The sequence below is a fragment of the Sphaeramia orbicularis genome, chromosome 1 (genome assembly GCF_902148855.1).
Source record: "Sphaeramia orbicularis chromosome 1, fSphaOr1.1, whole genome shotgun sequence".
Taxonomy (NCBI): Eukaryota; Metazoa; Chordata; class Actinopteri; order Kurtiformes; family Apogonidae; genus Sphaeramia; species Sphaeramia orbicularis.
Window position 1 is genome coordinate 11,933,920 of NC_043957.1, and position 17,350 is coordinate 11,951,269.

A 17,350-nucleotide genomic window follows, 5' to 3' on the forward strand; every position below is an offset into this window, starting at 1 on the left:
ACCAGGATCGGCGCATGGATTTCATGTACAAATAAAGGTAAGACCATAAACTTTTTTTTATTTTTAGTTTGAAATGGCTCTTTTTGAAGGTTTCCTGTTGAGTTCCTGCCAGTCTACCAATGCTGACTAGATGCAGAGCCCATATACCCAGGCCATTCCTTTTGCTCACTTACTCTATTCCAGTTTCTCAGGCCACCATATATTTGTAGATCTGGCTCTGAAAGAGTCAGTGCCTCCCCAGCCATGAACCCCACGGCACGTCACTGCTCACTAGCTGTCTCCAAAATCATAGAACCTGAAAATAAATTCCAGTTTTAAAGCTAGGCAACTGCATCATGAACACGTGCAGTGCATAATCATTTATAATGAACAGTATTGCTTTTTATAAAATGGTTGAACAACATTTAACTTGTTTTACATGTCATATGCTATATGTTCTGTCAATTCAGTCATGTCCATTCTAAGTGTCTCTGTCCTTTCACCTTTGACCTACTAGTATTAAACACAACATATAGAAGAAAAAGAAGGTATACCCCTTTTTGGATTTCCTGTTTTTGTATCAGGATCAGGATATAGTTAAAAAAAAAAAAAAAACATCTGGTCTTTACCAGGTTGTACAATTATTTAAACTTAACCTCAATTGTAAAACAACACAAAACAGATTCCACCAAGTAATAATGATAGTTATTACCATATTATTCATTTAACCAAAAAATAAAAGCCAAAATGCATAAGTACGTGAAAAACAAAGTACAATGCTTCCATAGGAATTAAGAGGGTGAGTATCAGCCAGGTGATGCTAAGGAAATGTTCTTGATTTATCAGTTAACAGGAAGTGCAACCACTTCTATAAAAGCTGAGGTTTTAGCAGTTTCCTTGTTTAAAGCTTTCAGGTGTGACCTAACACAGTGTCAAAGAGGTATTACCTGGAATTTTCTGTGTTTTTTTAAGGGTTGCCCGGAGAAAGCCTCTTTAGGTCATGGCAGCATGATGCATCTGAACAAACCACAAGACTTGTGGAGCAATGTCCTTTGGACCAAAGTGGAGATGTTTGGCCATAATGCACTGCACCATATTTGGCTACAACCAAAAACAGCATATCAACACAAACACTTCATATCAACTGTCAAGCATGGTGGTAGAGGGATGATAGTTTTGGAACCACACAACGACATTCACTTACTCAAACATGAACTCCCCTGTAAACTGGAGTATCCCTGGGTCAAGTGTGAAGACATTTGTCTGACAGCTAAAGCTTGGCTGGAATTGTGTCATGCACCGGGACAATGATCCCAAGCAACAAATCTATAATAGAGTGACTAAAAAAAAAAGATTCAAGGTTTTCCAGCTCTGTCAAAATCCAGACCTCAGGCCAACAGAAATGATGTGGTGAGACCTCGAGAGAGCTGTGCTTAAATGAGTGCTCACAAACCTCAATGAACTGAAGCAATATCATAAGGAATTTCTCCTCAAATTCATCCTCGACAATGAGAGAGACTGAATAAGGTGTACAGTAAAACCATTATTTCACGTTATTGCTAAAGGGGGTTCTACTTGAGCTTGAACCAAGGGGTATACCTTACGTTTCACACACTGCATTTATATTTTGGCTTAATTTCTGTAGAATAGTGACACAAGTGAATGTGTTATGTTACACTTCAGGCTAGATATTACATTTTAGAACCTGGTAAGGACAGATGATTTTCTTATGCCCTGATATCTGAAACCATAACATTAAACAAGGGTGTACTTTCTTTTTCTCATGACTGTACAAATATATTTCTCATGTCATGTATTTGATGATTGTGTGTAGTATGGCATATTCAGGCATATTGAACTAGGTTCTAAAAGAAAAGTAAATCATACCTAATGCAACAGCTTGAGGGGTAAATGAAGACTGTGTTAGATACAGGAGAAATATCACTGCTGTCAATGTTAAATAACAATTGCTGTAGTGGATGTAGCAGTTGGAATTGAAGGTGAATTGAAGTGTCGGATATACATAGCAAGAAGGGAGACCCTATTTTCAAGAGTTTCAGAGTCTGGTCTTGACCGGGTCTAAATGTAAAGTGTCATGAGATAACGTTTTATATGATTTGGTGCTATATAAATAACATTTGATTTGACTTGATTATTTGTATGAGAAAATTGGTAATTTACAAACTACAACTACATGTCTACAAGGACTGGACATTAAGTGAAATTCAATAAAAACTGCAGTTTTTTTTTATTTTTCTTGAATTTGTTATTTAAGTGACATCAACACATAGAAAGCATGAATAATTTTACTTTTCAAAACTAATTTTGTAGTTTTTGTAAATATGAGCAAGTATAAATTATGACTGCCTGCAAGGCATTCAATAAAGATGGGACAGAGACAAAATGAAACTGGAAAGTTTTTAGAAGACACAAATAACAGTTATGAGATTCCATAGCTAGTTCAACAGGTTTATTTATTAAAGATGAGAATGTCATAACCAGCATTTGGGTTAAGGTTGGGGTAAAAATAACTCAACATTTGATTTGCACTCAGCATTGATATCTCATTAGCTTCCACAACATGATTTTGGGTCTGTGTGTGTTTCTTTGGACTTTGCTCGCTTACGTATAGTACTGTTCTGATATCTGTTTTTGTATTCAGTGTACTCCATAGTGGTAGAGTAACATGGCTTTGAACATCCCTGGTGTGGTTGCGGTGCTGTTGTTCTACATCCTGATCCTGGGCACAGGGGTGTGGGCAGCACAGAAGTCCAGGAAAGCGGAGAGAAAGAGCAATGGAGACAGGACTGAAGTGGTGCTCCTCGGAGAACGGAGAATCAACTTGGTGGTTGGGATTTTTACTATGACTGGTAAGGTGTTCTCTGTGGCTCAAAATTACATTTTAGTCAGGTGGTCATTGGTACAATACAATTTACAGTTTTTTGTTTGTTTGTTTTTTTTCTTTTGAGGTAAAATAAAAGCCAGGACATAATGATAAAAAAGCACAGACATTAAAAGGTTTAAACACAGACGTTGCACCCTGTCACAGTGGCAGATCCAGAAAAAATGGTGTGTGTGTGTGTGTTTGTGTGTTGGGGGGGGGGGGGTGACATACAGGACAATGGTGGGGTCCAGGGTCGGAGGCCCAGTGGAGGTTCATCAGGGTGAAGCGAAGCAATAGTAACATTATAAATGCTTCAAATCATTACCTCCGCCAAGAGGCATTGTGATCACTTTGCTTTGTGTGTTTGTGTGCATGCGTGTTGGTTTGTTTTTTTGTTCGCAAGGTAACTCAAAAAGTTATGACAGATTTTCATTAAATTTTCAGGAAATGTTGATACTAGCACAAGAAAGAAATGATTAAATTTTGGTGGTGATGGGGGGGTGGGGGATCTGTCTTGGCGGAGGTCTGCGCTCTCCAAGTGCTTTTCTTGTTTAAAACTGTATTTTTTTTATTATCATACACTAATAAAAATAATACAGTTTAAGCTCACTAATGTGACCACTTTTTGAATGATAGCAAAGTGCTAGCTTTAATAAGGATTTCCTCAGTTGTGGCATCGGATTCTATTCCATTCCAAATAATTTTAAATTGGAAACAACAGAATACAATAGAGATATAGGCCAATGTTTGACAACTTCATGTGATTCACACCATCTTTGGCTGTGTTCTTCAGCAACTCAAAGATTGGCTATTTAATGTTCAGTCCATGCAGTTATATTGTTCCCACTGTGTAATAATACATTACATACTTTATGTGGCTACCTATTTTTTTCATGCAGACCCAAATGCTGCTTGAATAGATAGTTGTCTCTTCATAATTAGACTTTAGTTTAGATTTAACTCCCTTTACCATAAAGACTCTCGTCATAAATGGTGCGTGCGCTTTAGACCCCCCCCTACAATACAAGCAATGGGAGAGGCTCGGAAGGCATAAATTTGCACCTGGAAGTACATGTGGATGGATAGCTCAGTAAGTATCGCTATGGCCTGCAATGCAGGAGACTGACTCAACAGACCACATGACCTTTTTTGCCACTGAAACACAGTCCAATCTTTATGCACTCCAGCAAATTAAAGCCTCTCCTCCAATTAGCCTTACTGATAACTCATTTGCTTAAGGCTCCACCGCTGTTTAGTCCCACTCACCTTAATTCTCTTTGGTGGTGCCTAATCTGATTTCCCCAAATGTTTAATTGATTTCCAATTTGTTAACTTTTCAAGTTTGACCAGATGTGTGAACAAGTTTGTAAAAACAAAAACACAACAACAATTGCATAACAAATAAAAGTGACTCAGGTCAAACATGACTTAGCCAAAATATGATTTAGACAATTATGTGATGAAGCCAATTAATTACAATCATATAGGACTTTTTCCCCACCTACATTTCTTCTTTGAAGCTAATGGTTCACCACTATCCGTTCAGGTTTTAATAATTCATTGGCAGTTTTTAACCCAGGTTTAGGTTTAGCATTTCCTTAGTTGTTTTATTTGACTGATCCAGGCCTTTAATTGTACTCCACTAGCACAGAATTACATCTTTTCCATGCCTTCTGATTTGGTTGTTTAAGAAACTATTAGCTACTCACTGCAGCATTTAGGGTTAAAGAACTTCTGAGAACTGAAAGTTAGTAATCACTGTAGTAATTATCTATTTGCTGTGTTAAATTTAGTTGGACATAAGCATGAATAATTTCAAGCTTCTGCCTCAGCCTTCAGGTGATTACAAACCCCTGTCCCACTGTCATTCACAGCCATCAACTCATACTCTTCAACCAAACTTAATCAATCAGACAAAGAGATATGGGTCATTCTACCCACTGTCCTTCCTACTGTCCTTGGTTGAGTTAATTAGTATTTTTTTTTTTTTTTTTAAATTGAAGTGTTGTTTAGGAATGTCTCATGTCATTAAATTATTTTGTTTGTATTACATTGGATCCTGAAATATCTTAAAGTGTGTGTGTGTGTGTGTGTGTGTGTGTGTGTGTGTGTGTGTGTGTGTGTGTGTGTGTGTGTGTGTGTGTGTCGTTCTTCTACAGCTACATGGGTTGGAGGTGGGTTTATCCTGGGCCTGGCTGAGGCAGTGTACACACCTAACAGGGGGCTGGTATGGGCACTTATGCCTTTACAATACTCCTTCAACTTCATTTTAGGTAACATTACAGTTGAAGTAAGCCATGCTGATCTCAGTAGTGCCTTTGTGTAGATATACTGTATCTATGCAACCCAAAATGAAAAATAGTATTGCCACACTAAACAAAAAATGATGAGTAATATGTCATATTGTTTACAAGGTGGTCTTTTCTTTGCCAAGCCAATGAGGGACAAGATGTATGTCACCATGATGGACCCACTCCAGCAAAAGTATGGCCACATACTATGTAGTTGTCTGGCACTGCCATCTCTACTGGGTGATATGCTATGGGTGTCCTGCACTCTGTTTAGTTTAGGTAAACAAAACACATTCTTATTAATTGAAAGAATATCAGCTCTGTGCAAGCTATTCAAGCAGCTGAAATACTTCTATCTACCAGGAATAACTATGAGCGTGATACTGGACTTGCCCTATTCCTATTCTGTTTGGATCTCGTCAGCGGTGGCCATTATCTACACTTTGTTAGGAGGTCTGTATTCAGTGGCCTACACTGATGTCATCCAGCTTGCGCTTGTATTCGTCAGTCTGGTGAGTCACAGTTGTTAGTACAGCAGTAAACCTACATTTATTTTACATGCCAAACCAGCAAGTGTATATTCTTCTCATGTGAATACTTACAAGCTGCTCACAAAATCTGCTTATCATGTAATGTATTTGCAGTTCCTGTGCGTCCCCTTCGTTCTGCTCAGTCCCAAATCTCTAAGTATTGCCCAGACTGCTTTCAACCATACGTTCCAAGAGCCTTGGGTCGGCAACCTGCAGCAGGATGACATATGGATGTGGATTGATGACTTTTTATTGTTGGTGAGCCATGAAATTGCAAGGTCATAACATGTTGAAAATGTCTGCTTTCTTAACCCATAAAGACCCAGTCCTACTTTTGTGGCAGTTCCCGAATGAATTTTTCCCTCTATTTAACCTAAGTCGTTTGTCACCATGTCAGTGAAAATCAGGTATTTTCCTATATTTAATTTGCAGATCATGTAGATGTTCATAAAAGCTCACAATAAAATTGAGGGATATATAAAGAACAGAAAACTGAAGAAAAAGTGACTTCTTCTGCAAAGATCAATAATGGAACATAAAACAAGCATGTCCATCTACTGTCATTTTTCAAATTACATGGGTTTTACATGGGAAACAATGTTGTAGAAGATGATGGTGTTTCCACATTCATTACAGAGCCTCTGAATGTCCAGATGAGTCATATCTGATATCTGATCTGAAGATAACAAACTGCATTTTACACTAATTATTTACATGCACTGACAGGGTTAGTGGATTAATAGTTATTAAACATTTTACATCAGTAGGTGATTTTGGTCGATGGTGGATGTTTGAATCTTTAAATTTAACACTGTATTTTATTGTTATTTCTCCCCCTTTAATCCCCCAGAATGGCTGTCTTATTCAGTCAGAATGTACCACTGTACTTAATGATGTCTGACAGAAGAGTGCTCATGTAAACTTATGACTAACCTTTACATCATGGCATAATACGTCAGTAGGTGACATTGGGATGTTGTGCTTTTTTTCATGTAACACAAGTCTGATTGGATATTTGATTATTTTAAATAACTAACCCAGATTCAGTTTGAGGAAAACTCAAATTTTTAAGCCCTGGCCCTGCTCTGGTTTGTATAATCTTAGATGTATGTCACGCCTGTTTTACTTGTCAAGTGTCTGATTTCCAAGGCAATAACTGAGGATGCACCTTTGTGTCCTGTGTCATAGCTCCTTTGGCCAGCTTCCTTGGTCATCAGTCCTCTCCCCTCAATGTACATTTAAAGCTGCATCTGACTTTCGTCACCAATTTTTCATCAGATCTGTAATAGTCATAGTCCTAGTATCATGAATCCGTAAGTCTTTCTGTGATTACGCACCTGAATCTCTTCCCACACTGTAAATAATTTTAAAGTTGACTCCATCCCAAGCAGTCCATTTGTTTACATACCAAGCTGGTTGATCACTCGGGCATTTTTGGAAATTTGTCACAAAGCGCATTGTGGGAATGGGCATTCCACGCACCTGCACTATGGCTGCAACAACAACAAACACGGAAATGGCTTCATTGCTTCTTGTTGCTACAGCTGCGTGGAATTCCAAAAAGGCCCAGGTGACTGTTTGGTTTTGGTTTCTGTTTGGTATATAAACAAAGGACTGCTTGTGATGGAGTCAACTTTGAAGTTGTTCTCAGTGAGGGAAGTGATTCAGGTGCGTAATCACAGAAAGACTTTTGGATTCGTGATACTTAGGCTATGACTTGGGATTTATAGATTTGATGAAAAATTGGCGACGAAAGTCATATGCAGCTTTAAATGTTTCGAGGCATCCATCAAGATTGCAGGTCTCAGTCGAGCATCAGAACAGTGCAATACCTTAGTCTGATGACTGATTGATGATTGTGTATTTATTGTTTTTATTTTTGTTTGTTTTTTTCCCAATGGCCTACTTCTGGCTGAAGGAGTATTGTAATTGTTTTTTCATCTGTCAGGAGTCGGTCCTGGTCTAATGGTGATGTGCCACTGGTGGAACCGGGCGTGGGGGGCAGGCCCATAAAGTGGGGGCCTATGTCTCAAATTTGTATTATTTTTTTCTTCTGTCATTCCAAAAATGTTGATGTGATCAGAACAGATTGGTGCTCTGCATTGCCTTTGGTTGTGCCTATGCCTCCTCCTCGCCACAACTACTGCAGCCAGTTTTGCACGAAGTTAAAACCTGCCTTTCAGACACGCTAAATATAGACGCAAAATCAGCCACCACAATCAGTTTCAGGTTTGGTAAATCACATTGCACGCGCTTAATAAATATTTGCATTTACTTCTCCCACTAATTTTGCGCGTTCTGGCAGAAACGCCCATATTGCAAATTCATCAGGGCAAACACGCTAAATGGTATTTCCGCTATTTTGCCCATTTGAGAGGTGCAAACCTCAGTGCGCCCTGTTAGTAGATAAGCTTCAACGTGTTTTTGTGTGCGCAGTCAAGTTTGCACATGTTTTTACACACACAAACCTTTAGTAAATCAGGCCCCAAGTGCGCTGCATGATATGTTCTTTACATTTTTGAATTGATATAAAGATGAATTTCCCCTTTGGGATAAATAAAGTTGATCTTTGTATCAACAAGCTCAGGGGTTGAAAAGAAAAGGAATTGAGAAGAGGCTAGGGACTTCAAAGTGCAATTGAGGGCACTTTGTTAAGTCAGGATTGTAGACTAAGATGACCTCAAATGGTGTATTTGTTGTAGCTCAAACAAACATAAGGACCCAAAGGGCAAAAGTAGGCAGGTATTTAAATTGGCAAGTAGAGACAAGATTCATGACTTATGATCTGACAGTTTTAGCTGACTAAATACTGTAGGCAGGAGCTGCCAGAGGAGCATTTGTGTATGTCAAAACAGTTTTAAGTTAACTGTTTGACTTGGGAGTATGTTGCATAAGGTAATGCATAAACCATCAACTGCCTCTTATCAGCTGATTTAGTTTTTTTTTGTATGTGTGTTTTGGATAATGAGATGAGTTGTCCTGATATCCACTTTTAAATAAAAGTGCATATTCTCTGTCATTGTGATCTTTTCTGCACTGTACAAAAGGCCACTATTAGGGCTGTTGTTTTGTCATGGCTATAATGACCATACACAAACTTCCCTCAGTATCTGCATCAAAAGACAACCTGTGCGCAGAAAATAGGAAATAACATTAAAAGCATACAGTTCAGAAAGAAAAACGTTTCTACACACCAGAGTATTTAGTGGGACCTCCCTTTGCAGTAGGGATGTAAACAATTAATCGACTAAATATTAATTGTCAATAAGAATTTGCTGGATTAAATTATTAATTGTCGGTTAACTGCCCTTGTCCACACCAGTCCGAAGGCTGCTGGTTTGTCGATGCGACGCTGCAGCTGGGATAACCGGTCATCGAACCGGATCATGGCATTGATGAGTAAGAATGTCTTTATGGACATGGTGGAGTGAAACACAGACCGGCCCATCTGTTTGTGGGAGCGGTGCACCTCCACCTAAATACATACACAAATGCGGGGTCGGAATTGTATCAGAACGTTTCCTGTGGAGGTTGGTCTAGTTAACGGTCAGTGAGACAGAAGTTGAAAACATCCTTCAGGCTCCTGATTCGAGCCACAAGTATGAGGAGCATTTGCGAAGCTTCAGGAGGTGGGGAAAAGGTAAATGAGCAAAAAATTTCACTTTCACTTCTGCGGGGGCACGGATTGCATCGCCCCGTTCCCCTATAATATTATAAGTAGGATGGAAAGGGACACACATATGCGCGCAGTTACCAACACGCACGCATCGATCAGCCAAACTGCACACGTGCGGCCGAGTAGCCCACCACCACCGCTGTCGAAACGCACGCGTGTGCACCTCCCTATTACACACCACCACATCAACAGATGAATTCCACAGGAAACACAGACTATATCCAATGGTTCAATAAATCAGTCATTAAGGAATATGACATGCTTTTTTCATGAAGCATATAAACAATATTTAGCTTTTATTCTTATAGAACCTATTGAAAAAGAAATTCAGGTTCTCAGGAAAATTGCCGCTTATCAATTAATTGTTGATCGATCGATAAGGTCAACCAACTAATGATTAATGGATTAATCGATAATTTGTAACCCTACTTTGCAGTGATCATGCCTTGAGTTCTTTTGTGCTGATAATGACATTTAATGCACTAATTTTCTGTTATTTTACATCAGGTTTTATTTGCAAAAACCTAAACTACAAAGCTAGAGTCGACTGGAGACCAGCTCCAATCGTTACATCAGAGAGTGGGCTACTTTTGTCATAGGAATAGAGGTCATACTGAAGACAATTAGCCTGTGGACAAAATATTGTTTAGTTTTGGTTGTGTGCTTTAAGTAATGTACATATATTGGCTGTATTTTCTTGTTATACATAACAGTCCTGTTAAATATAAACAGAATAAGAAATAAATGTAAACTCACTGCAATCATGCAACAACAGCAAAGTTCACAGTGGATAAAGATCTTTGCATATAACTACTTTTTTTAAACTAATATTACAACTTCGAAAGCTTTTATCTGCATCTTCCTGAACTTCTAAAATATTTTTGGTGAAGACTTATTTTTTCCCCATGCTTTTCCATTTCTATTTTTTCCTAGTTAACATCTCACTTTATCTGTGTCTGTGTCACAGGGTCTTGGTAGTGTAGGGTTTCAGAGCTTCCACCAGAGGACACTGTCTGCAGCAACTTCAGCCACAGCCCAGCTAACCTGCTATGCAGCTGCTTTTGTCATTGCCATATTGGGAATCCCCCCAGTCTTAGTAGGGGCTGTCGCTGCCTCCACAGGTGAGACTTAAAAACACTTTTTATGTTCAAATAAATATTTGTTTTGTTCTTTCAAAGGCTGTTTGGCTCTTTCTGCTATTTTTCATGAAAGCATGAATATCAGTTGGTAGAAATTCCTTTGTAAAAATTTTCACTTACCAGAAAATCATTTTAAGTTGGATAATTTCATGTATTATTTTTAATTCATTATATGTTCTCTTTAAGTAAATAGTGCTTAACATGAAATTTTTATTACGGACATAGTGTCAGCAAGTCAGTCTAAGATGTCTGATGTTGTGAATTCACTGTATGGAAGTAAATAGAAATGTCTAATAAATAGCTTTTGCAAATCTGGTGAAAATTAAAAATCAAAATGAATTGCTGAAAGTATCTATTTAAGTCATTCAGCCTTCATCATTTCACTTGCACAATGCAGTTTATTTTTGCACCTTACTGTTTGACTGTCCAGATTTTCTACCTGTTCTCTTTTTTACTTCTAATTTATTAAGAATAGTGTGTTTGCTCTTGTATTCAATTTTTTTTTTTTCTGTATCCTATTTTCACTGTTAGTCATGCTCCTGCTGCACTACAATTTCCCAGTTTGGGAATCAATAAAGTCTGTCTGTCTGTCTGTCTATCTATCTACTTAATGTTGCTTGAAACAGCTTTGTGCTCTCTGTGTTTAATCTTATCAGTGTGCTTTCTTTCTGTTATGTCTTCTTACGGTAGGGGTACCTAGTCTCATTCAGTGGTTCAATTAATTCTGTGATTCTGTGTCTGTCTGTCTGTCAGTACCTGTTTTTAACATAGTTCACCAAGTCTTATATTCCTTCTAGACTGGAACCTGACATCGTATGGCCTTCCACCTCCTTATGATCGTGGCGAGCAGACTTTTGTGCTTCCCTTGACCCTGCAGTCTCTCGCTCCACCTTACATCTCAGTCATCGGGATCGGGGCTGTTGCAGCTGCTGTCATGTCATCCACAGACTCTGGTCTGTTATCTGCAACCTCTGTCTTCTCTTCAAACATCTACAAGAACATTCTGCGTAAAGAGGTAAGGAGATCAAAATGGACAATCCCTGTGGCACAGTACATTCCCAAAGGATGGGGCTCACTCCTGTTAGTACCTGGCATTAACATGTCTTGAGTGGCCCCAACAAAAATAGAAAAGATGGTATGTTAGATCACACCCACAGAATGAAAGCCAAATGTGAGGAATTAAAATAAATCAAAATCAAAACCACACACAGTGGGTGTCGATATCATTCTCATATTGCCCTTATGGAGCTGGATTAGGTATCACAACAGTGTCTCCAATGCACAGGCTGATCTATGTATTTCAGTTCTATAATATTCTCTGCTAAAATCACATGCCCCTACTATGTTATGTTTGCATAGGGTGCTTTAGACCTGTACCTTATGCACACAGTACACAGAAAACATAGTCTTCTTCAGTCCTTGTAATTTACTGATATTGCTTTTGTCTTCAACTTCATGGGATTTTTTAACTCAGAAGAAAGCTTGTTTTAATCCACCATCATATAGAGCTGCAACAACTAGTTGATTACTATTCTCAAAATTAGTGAATGACTAAATTAGTTAAATTAATCCTATGCTAAACAATGTTTCACCGTAGCCAGTTGAAGTAGCTCAGAATGAGACATCTCACTTTTCCCAAATCGTTGACATACTGACAGCACATGCACACTCATGATTGGGAACAGAGGGTGGCAGCAGTAGAAGCTCCCAGTCCAAAGTTTGAATGATCTTTAAGGTGTAGATATCATAGTGACAAGAGCATCGTGTTGCAGGAAGATCTTGCACCATGTGTCTTGTTGTGTATTTCTGTCTATGCAACGCAACTGTCTGTACAACATTTCATACAGGCCAGAAGGTGTGTCATAGTGATGGAGGATGGAATCAGGAAAATGTGCTGTGTTACAACATGTTGAACAAATCAAGGCTTGTAACCGCACTGTCTTTGCTCACAATTTTGTTTTTGTACAGCATGTTCAGACATGGAAAGAAAGTTTTATTATCTCACAAATTGGTCATACATTGGTGCTTTACAATAAAATAGGTCTATTGTTCCCATGTGATTATGTTTTGGGTTTTTTTGTTTGTTTAACAATCTCATGTTCAAAGAAAATGCTTAGTTTTTGTACTTACAAGTTCCTATTGGTCGCAAATGGCAAGAAGAAATAAAAAATGCAGGCAAAATCTTGTTTAAGGATGTGACTTTGCTGACATTTCCTCTTAGTTTCAAACATGACCAAGGACAAACGCATTCTTATGGAACAGGACAGGTACTTGAATAAATAATGAAGCATTTTCTCTGATTCCTAGGTGTCAGACTATGAAATGCAGTGGGTGATTCGGATTGCGGTGGTGGTGGTGGGCGTGGTTGGGACATCCATAACATTCTACCTCAAAAGTACCTTGGTCCTTTGGATCCTTGGAGCAGACGTTGCTTACACCCTAATCTTTCCCCATCTGGTCGCTGTGCTCTTCTTCAAAGGGACAAATGGTTATGGTGGTACCGTGGGTTACATCTTGGGGATTACTATAAGGATTTTGGTGGGTGAAAATACCATAGGTCTTCCTGTTGTTCTCCCTCTTCCCGGCTGCACATTGGTAGATGGCATCTATGTACAGAAAGCCCCTTTCAGGACATTCTCCATGCTCTGCACCCTGGTCACCATTGTATTATTTTCCTCCCTAGCTTTGTTCATCTTTGACCGTGGCCTGTTGCCTCCACACTGGGACGTTTTCAATGTGAAATCCAGTGTTTCTGGATCTCCAGAGAGTCCTGTCACACAGAGTGGCAGAGAAGAAACTGAAAGTGACATCCAGTGTGACGACAACAGACGAGGAGTTCCTTTACAGCCAATGATACAGTCTTAATCACAAACATCTTTTAATTTTTTTATACAGCTGTTGATATTTTAATTTGTTTGAATAAACATGTAGGAAATTACACTTGAAGTTGTTTTTTTTTTTTAGTTGCTAAATAGGGATGTGCACCAATAACTAATTATTCATAATGATAAGCATATTTGTCTTCTATTTTTAAGAGTCCGCTTTTTTTTTCTTTTTTTTTTTGTTTCAGAGGATAATTTACTTAATAGAGATGTGGAACTGATGCATATATCTCTTTTTCAGTCCAAGTGCTGAGTATGTTAAATAAAGTCTTAAAAATTGTGGAAGCAGTAAGAAGTTTTAAATTCACTAACTCAGTTTACACATACAGTTTTTGTGATATTAGTTGTGTTATAAGTGGAAGAATTTGCATAAGACAGGTTGTTATGAGGAAATAAACCCCTTTACTCACACAGCTTATACATTTGGACCTCTCAGCCCCACTCATAAATGATGTTTTGGGTCACTAAAGATTATTAACAGCTCAATAAAACCAAGAATGAAATGATGTTGTTGTGACTTTATTTGGGGAAAGATAAAGTACAAGTAATTTGTGTTTGGATTTATTATAATTTTATGATATATAGGCCATTTCATGTTAAATTATTTCACAGTAAAAATATACAGTATATTTCATTTGTGATTTGTGTTAAAAGTTGAGCTAAAATGAGCCATAATGAATGTTAAGATTAAGATAACTACGTTTCCCATGAGGCTTAGCATTACCCATAAGGTATAGGAAATTTTCACGGAAGTAGATGTATGTATGCCACGAGTTGTGAAAAGTTGTATGTTTTTCAAGTTGCCGCACGCAGTAAAATGAATACGTATTTTTAAACCGAGAGTCTCGCTTCGTTATTTTTGGACATAATTTGGATAATTACAACAGATGTCAAACCCCAAGTCCTCCATGTCCATTGACTTTCTGTACATGTTCATATGTTTATACGTGAAATAACATCAGATAAAGTGGATGTATAGGTGTCTACACATCTGGTTAGCATTTGCTATTTCCACAAGATAGTTTGTATCCTGAATAAATAAATGATAGATCAAGCAGATCTACCTGCTGTAGATCAAGGTCAGCACTGACAGATTGGGAAATGTGCATATGCATTAGTTCTGTGGTGAAATCTGAGATATAAAAAAAACCTGAACCAACACTAAGTTAAGTTTATTGTTTAACTAATGAAACTATTGTTAACTCAACCTCTGCATCATCCAGTATGACCTGATCCACAGTATGAAGTCCATCAGAAACATGTTTTTCCTTGTGTTCTTAAATGAACATAAATATTTTGAAAAAGAGGAGAAATGTCAGTTTATAAAAATGCCTGTATCAATGTGAACTGGCTATAATATGTTTAAGACCATATAGACTGCATCACAGTTTCCAGATTTATTTCATTATCTAGATCATCCCTTACATATTTCCTCTGCTGTTGATTTCAGAGGCTAATATATGGTGTTTGCATATAGGGATGAACTAACTTTATGCTGAACTGAACTTTAGCTTGATCAAATTTCAGTGCTATTATATATCTATAGGATTTTGGTTCTTGGGATTAAGCTCAATAAAAGAACTGTAGAGATGGTATAAAAAAGGTCACTTGCCTTAATGACCTAGTGTGAAAAGGCTGATGCTACTGGTGATTTTTCTTGAAGTCAACCTTTTAACATCCACTCTGTTCATGGAACCCGGTTCTGAGAAGTCTAGGGCCAAAATCATCTTAGACGTCATGTAACAGACAACAGCTTCTAGTTTCAGTGTCAAACGTGTCTGAAACACAAACTAGGTGAATCCAAGGCTTGAAGAGAAGTTATGAAAAACGCAACCCTCTTTCCAGGACAACAAGTTACGTTTAAGCAGCAGAAAACCATCTGTTAGTATTTCCAGCATTGACCTTCAGTCAGCATGAGGTTGTCAACATATTCCCCTGACACAGATATAGTATGTGGGATTGAGGTTAATGGGCCGCCGAGTCATATGTCTTGGACAAGAGTTCAGAAATAGATGTTGTTCTGCATCATAGATTTAGACAAGAATATCCTTGACACACATAGGTCTCTGTCGTAAGACGTAACCAAGACCTTGGCTCTGGAGTCAGATACAGAACAGCATACTGAACAGCCATGCTGCATTGTAGTGTTTCAATAGCACTTTACCATGCAGCTCTGTAATTATGTAGTTGTAATGGGATAATACATATACAATAATTAGGTAGTTAACATCTATTTATCAAAGTAACAACCAGGTAACAGCTTGGAATTAATTCAGGGTATTATTAGACTGACATGGTGCACTGTTAGAAGTGAAACATATTTGAATAGTGCATTGACTTTTTTGATGATTTTTTATTATGAGCTATTTGTACCATTTTTGCTATGATATCAACCGGACAGGCATGGATAGCACATACATCTTGGATTTACTTATTGAGCAGGATCAGCTTGGAAACATTTGTGCAAGTGCCTTCAAGACCCTTAAACACTCACACTGCAAAAAAATCCAAGTTGTATTTTTTGGCCTAAAACAGTAACTTAAGTTGGTAAAACTTGATATAAATTACTGACATTTAAGGCAATAATGTGAGTTAGCACAACAAAGCAAGCCAATTTGGTGAGTTCTTAATACTTATATATTTTTAAGTTGGGGTTCAATACAAGGGACAACAGTTGTGCTAACTTTTATTTCTTTGTTGTGAAAGGCAGGAAAGCCAATTTTCTGAGTTGGCACTTTTTACTTGAAGTTTCATTGTGGCTGTGCTGCCTCGAGCTGGAGTCCACACAGGTACGTTTTAACCAACCTTTATTTAAATGAAGTTAAAATGATGCAGGAATTTTTTTCTGAGGCCTGCAATAGCCCCACTACACAGACTGAGGTTGCCAGGTCATCAGCAAATCAAACAGCAAAACAACACTTAGGGCCTGATTTACTAAGATCGCAAATAACGGGCGCAAATGTCCTGGCTTGCACTAAAAAAATGCATGTGCTATTGATGGGCAATCAACTGAGATTGCCTGCGCAAATGACAACAGGCGCAAAGTTTTGGAGACCACCCTAATTAAATGACTACTGTCGTCCTGGAAACAGTATGCTGCAAAAACTGTGCTGGGATATCCCAGCACTCATAAATATGAAGTTGCTCTTTTTCCACTCAGAGGGGTGAATAGGTATTTCTCTGTTGCTGTTTATCAGTGGTGAAGTGTGTTATTAGTGAAATAAATACCTTCTCTCTTTATGTCGCTCTGTATGGTGAATGAAAACTTTTAAGTCCATGGGAATGAAAGAAAACCCTCCACATCAGTGCTTATATAGAAGGTTCAGGAGCCCTGTCACAACACTGTGGACCGTGCTGTTTGTGTGTGTGTGTGTGTGTGTGTGCATGTATGTGCATGAGTGTGCATGTGTGTGTGTGTGTGTGTGTGTGTGTGTGTGTGTGTATGTCTGTGTTGTGCAGCGCTAGAACCCATCCCGTTCAGTCTCCCTTGCACGCACACGAGAGAGAGAAAGAGAGAGAGAGAGAGAGAGAGAGAGAGAGAGAGAGAGAGAGAGAGACGTCCCTCACGAGTTGGTCCTGGCTTAATCGTGATGTGCCACTGTGGAACCAGGCGTGGGGGGCAGGCTCATAAAGTGGGGGCCCATATGTCTCAAATTATTATTTTTTTTCTTCCATCATTCCAAAAATGTTGATGCGAGCACACAGATTCATTCTTTGCATTACCTTTGGTTGTACCCACGCCGCTTCCTCCCCTTAACAACTGCAGCTAGTTTTGTGCAAAGCTGTGCCAGTTAGAACCTGCCTTTCAGATGCGCTAAATATAGACGCAAAGTCAGCCACCGCAATCAGTTTCAGGTTTGGTAAATCACATTGCACGCGCTAAATAAATATTTGCATTTACTCCTCCCACTAATTTTGCACGTCCTGGCAGAAACGCCCATATTGCATATTCATCAGGGCAAACGCGCT

At 38.5% G+C, this 17,350-nt stretch overlaps 1 protein-coding gene and 1 long non-coding RNA gene across 3 annotated transcripts in view; one reads left to right on the forward strand and one right to left on the reverse strand.

The window, feature by feature from the left end:
* LOC115429867 (high-affinity choline transporter 1-like) lies at positions 1–13,439 on the forward strand. 2 transcript variants are annotated; one of them, XM_030149674.1, is made up of 9 exons: positions 1–37; positions 2,642–2,849; positions 5,023–5,136; positions 5,278–5,433; positions 5,518–5,666; positions 5,799–5,942; positions 10,328–10,481; positions 11,297–11,514; positions 12,807–13,439. In XM_030149674.1, the coding sequence occupies exons 2-9, from the start codon at positions 2,666–2,668 to the stop codon at positions 13,362–13,364; spliced, it is 1,677 nt and encodes a 558-aa protein (XP_030005534.1). In that variant the 5' UTR covers positions 1–37; positions 2,642–2,665; the 3' UTR covers positions 13,365–13,439. The 2 variants fall into 2 exon arrangements, with proteins under 2 accessions (XP_030005534.1, XP_030005526.1); XM_030149666.1 differs by having other exon boundaries at positions 5,278–5,666.
* The window catches only part of LOC115429883 (uncharacterized), a 27,878-nt gene continuing 15,466 nt past the window's right edge, over positions 4,939–17,350 (reverse strand). Inside the window, exon 2 of the long non-coding RNA XR_003936837.1 lies at positions 4,939–5,894. This is a non-coding gene — a long non-coding RNA (uncharacterized LOC115429883). The remainder of the gene's footprint in view (positions 5,895–17,350) is intronic.

Bases quoted from the DNA above. Each gene is read 5' to 3' on its own strand.
- LOC115429867 (XM_030149666.1), top strand. From the start codon at position 2,666: ATGGCTTTGAACATCCCTGGTGTGGTTGCGGTGCTGTTGTTCTACATC. The intron at 5,137-5,277 runs GTAACATTACAG...ATTGTTTACAAG, and splicing joins CTCCTTCAACTTCATTTTAG to GTGGTCTTTTCTTTGCCAAG. The intron at 11,515-12,806 runs GTAAGGAGATCA...TCTGATTCCTAG, and splicing joins AGAACATTCTGCGTAAAGAG to GTGTCAGACTATGAAATGCA.